Genomic DNA, 4,134 nt, shown 5'->3' with positions numbered 1-4,134 from the left:
GCGAAATATGTGTTCTGTGTGAATGGCTTGGTTTCAGTTTTGATGTAAACAAGATCTTCTCCGCAATATTTTTAATGAACAATGCAGCAGCGCCGCATATAGTGGCTTCAACTGGATAGGCTAACAAAAACATTATAATGCAACGACACTTACATCGTCATCGCATCTCGTGCCACTGATAAAGCTGCCTGACGCACACCTAAAATTCGAATGCAAAAACGGATTTTTATTTTAAATTCGACGAATATTCGAAATTCAAAATTTTTTTTGACAGCCCTATTGTCCGTAAAACTCAAAGATGTCATGAGGTCAAAGGAAATCTACAGAGCAAAACAATCATTTCCGCTCCCTGCACTGGGTCTGAAAGCAAATAAACATGTTTGGCACAGAGCTGATCACCTCATCCTCTCAGGAGGGGGCAGTTGTGGGAGTAATCAAAGTTAAACACAGAAGGAAAGGTAGAAAGATAAGACAAGTAAATGAGGGAGAGTGTTGTGCACTCGTTCCATCTGTCCCTAATTGACTGCTTTTAACCTATGAGGGCAAGCTGTCTCTGTCATTAACACAGTGACCCGGTGAAAGACCACCAGAGCACAGTAAAATTCCATGCAGAAATGCATTACACCTTCTCTTCTTCATTCTGCACTGCAGAATCTATGTGACATAAACACAATAAGGTTCATTTCATTGATTTCAGTTGTTAGGCAAAGGTTTTAGGTCATATTCCGATACTGTAGTTTTAAGGTTTCCTTCCTGTTCTCTTTCCTTTCACAAGAGGAACTAAGAGGCCATGATTGACTGGCACAATGGCACATCACCCAGCCAGCAGGTGGATGAGAGCAGCGCTCAGGAGAGGTCAGAGTGTGTGCTGGCTTACATCCCTGTCATCTACTACAGTACTCTGTTGTGTGTTGGAGTGCCAGGTATGAGATGTGCATTTTAATACCTAAACATGGGTCGATTAAGATTAGGGTCGTGCGCCATTGAGAATTGAATTGAGAATGCATATTAAGTTAAGAATTGGGTAGCAATCAATATGTAATTTTGGATTTAATTTAGGGAAGTATGATGGAATGGATTGAAAAATGGAATGAAAATCACCATGGCACATAAACTGTTCTAAAATATTCATTTTTGGCACATGGGAAATTGATCTTCATCACCTTGAGTCCTTTGATGGAGGAAGATCATGGTAAATTCATTCTGTGAGACACACATCAGACCAGACTAGAAAACATTAAGTATCCACAAACATTTTACTACACCAATCCTGAGAGAGACTGGCAGCAACTGCTTGAGGACAAGAAAGGAGACTCATTTGAAAGCCCCCCATAAACTGCTACTATAAATCAGATCAGGGTCACAGACAGATGGTTGGTGTTCACAACAGTCCATTCAAATCAGTTTACTAGCTGTCTAATATAAGATCTCTCTAGTTCACCCAAAAATGAAAATTCTGTCATTTACTTATGCTCATGTCATTCTAAACTTATAAGACCACAAAAGCAGACATTTTGAAGATCATTTCAAATGTTATTGTCCATACAATCAAAGTCAAAAGGGTCTGAAACATCATTGTATGGACACAAAAATACTGAAGTATTTTTCAAAAAAAAATGTATGTTCCAAAAATAACAGCATATGGTTTTGGAACAACATGAAAGTGAATGAGAAGAAATCATATTTTCATTTTATTGGATTCAGTTGAGTTAAATTCTCCATAGTTTTATCCATTCTGCTGTCTGGTGACATGTCTTTTCTATAAATAGTTTTACTATAAAAATCTTTAAAAACACTTAAAATACACTTATCTCCTGTTGTTTCAACCAGCAAAAACAGCACAAACTCAGTTTAATCTTTTCTTTGTGGAAAATCAGGACAAAGGTTCCCGTGGGCCGCCATGTTCTGTAAATATGACCCCTAATCTTTTACTTCCCATCAATCTTGCTGTGTCAACTCCCTCCATGTCCTTGATTTCTATCTCCGTCTTCTGCTTCTCCCTTCTCTGGCCTCATTCCCTAACTGTTTATGCCTTGTCCATCCTCCTCTACCTCAATCCTTCTTTCTAATTCCAGTTGTCTCCTTTCCCTAGTGAACATCCTGACGTTGGTGGCTCTTTACCGGCTGGCTGTTCGTACTCAGAAGGCCCTGTATGTGTATCTTCTTGCGCTAACTGGCTCGGACATCCTCAGCCAGCTATTCATCATCTTCGTGGGCTTCCTGTTGGAAACGGCTGTGTTTCACCGAGACGTCCCTGTGCTGCTGCTGAGGTCAGTCAGTATGATGGAGTTTTCTGCCAATCATGCATCTATCTGGGCTACCGTTCCCCTCACGGTGGACCGCTATGTTGCTTTGTGCCACCCGCTACTTCATCGGCAGATCAGTTACCCAGCACGGGCTCGGCGGATCATCGCAGTGGTGCTCACATTGGCGCTGGCATCCGGCGTGCCGTTCTTCTGGTGGTCGGACATGTGGAGGGTCAGCCGTGCGCCCAACAGCTTAGATACCGCCTTGATTTGGACCCACGTGACTATTATTTACTTCCTTCCGTGCTGCATCTTCCTGGTACTAAACTCTTTGATCATCCTGAGGCTCTGGAAGAGACAGCGGCAGCAGATGTGCCAAGACGAGAGCGGGCAGCAGCTGGCAGTGCCAAGCAAGCTGGGTAAAACCACAGCTATGCTCCTAGCAGTGACTTCTGTGTTTGCTGTCCTGTGGGCGCCTCGTACCGGAGTGGTGCTCTACCATCTCTACGTGTCATCGGTGCACAACGATTGGCGGGTACATCTAGCATACGACTTAGCCAACATGTTAGCCATGCTAAACACTGCTGTGAATTTCTTTCTGTACTGTTTTGTCAGCAAACCCTTTAGAGGGGCAGTGAGGGACGTCCTGTTGTTCCGGGGGGTGCCTTTGCACCCACGCCACCCCCTACATCACCAGCGCAATGCTGCCAATGCCTCCACCTCTTCTATTTCCAGCTCCAAACGTTCCCAGCGAGAGGTCACCCCTCTCTCTCCCAAAAGGGCAGACATCAAGATATAGTCCTGCTTAAAGGGAAAGTTCGCTTAAAAAATGAAAATTCTGTTATCATTTAATCACCCTCATGTTGTTTTAAACCTGTATGACTTTTCTTATTGTCCATACAGTGAAAGTCAATAGGGTACACTCTTAAAAATAAAGGTGCTTCACGATGCCATAGAAGAACCTTTTTGTCTAAATGGTTCCATAAAGAACCTTTAACATTTGAAGAACCTTTTCTGTTTCATAAAAGGTTCTTTGTGATGAAAGATCCGAAGATCTTCAGATTTATAAAAAGGTAAAAAAAGAGATGATTCTTTAAAGAACATTTGACTGAATGGTTCTTTGTGGAAAACCAAAAAATGGTTATTCTATGGCATCGCCGTGAATAACCTTTTAAGCACCTTTATTGTTAAGAGTGTACAATGTGGTTTTGGACCCCATTAAATATCATTATTTTGACAAAAAAAAACACTGAAATATTCTTTGGAGTAGCTTCTTTGGTGTTCTGAAGAAGAAAGAATACAGTTTTGAAGTGAAAGTTTAAGTCATTTTTGGGCGAACAATCATTTTAAGCCCCAACAAAAGCATGGTGTTGTTCTTAAAATGAAGTTGAACAGAATTCAAATTAGTGGCTTTTATGTATTTAAAAGTTAAAGGTGCGGTCACATTAGCGAAATGTCGCATGCAAAATAAGGTGCATTCTTTATTGTCAATAGTGTAGCGATGTATGAAGCACAGCTCACACAGAATTCACTTTCAAACCAAGCAGCTTTCTGTTTGTCCAAGTGACCAACTTGAATTTTGTGCAAGTTCCACTGGGAACTTTTTCGCCTTCATGCAAAACTCCTAATGGCACAGATTCCTATTGCATTGACTGGATTTCGGCCGTGAAATTTCACCAAGCAACAGACCACAGTGTAATTGTGCGTGATTTGGCTTCTCCAACAGAATAGAAAAAACACTGCCTTGTTTCCCACATAATAAAATATCCTCATAATGATCAGTCTAGCATCTATTCATGCTAATGTGCACCACAGGTACTGTTAATCTGAATGCTGTTTTATCTGACCTCTGATTAGTGACCTGAGAGATCGCCGTTTACGGTCATTA

At 41.4% G+C, this 4,134-nt stretch overlaps 1 protein-coding gene across 1 annotated transcript; it reads left to right on the top strand.

Moving 5' to 3' along the window:
- The first annotated feature begins 778 nt into the window (after positions 1-778).
- LOC107690947 (probable G-protein coupled receptor 142) lies at positions 779-3,122 on the top strand. Its single transcript, XM_016489387.1, has 2 exons — positions 779-923; positions 2,093-3,122. Exons 1-2 carry the CDS (start codon positions 791-793, stop codon positions 3,043-3,045), a joined length of 1,086 nt encoding a protein of 361 aa, XP_016344873.1. The 5' UTR covers positions 779-790; the 3' UTR covers positions 3,046-3,122.
- Positions 3,123-4,134: the final 1,012 nt, after the last annotated feature.

The sequence above is a fragment of the Sinocyclocheilus anshuiensis genome, unplaced genomic scaffold, assembly GCF_001515605.1.
Source record: "Sinocyclocheilus anshuiensis isolate Anshui unplaced genomic scaffold, SAMN03320099.WGS_v1.1 scaffold1885, whole genome shotgun sequence".
Taxonomy (NCBI): Eukaryota; Metazoa; Chordata; class Actinopteri; order Cypriniformes; family Cyprinidae; genus Sinocyclocheilus; species Sinocyclocheilus anshuiensis.
This window is presented reverse-complemented; position numbering and strand designations above follow the sequence as displayed.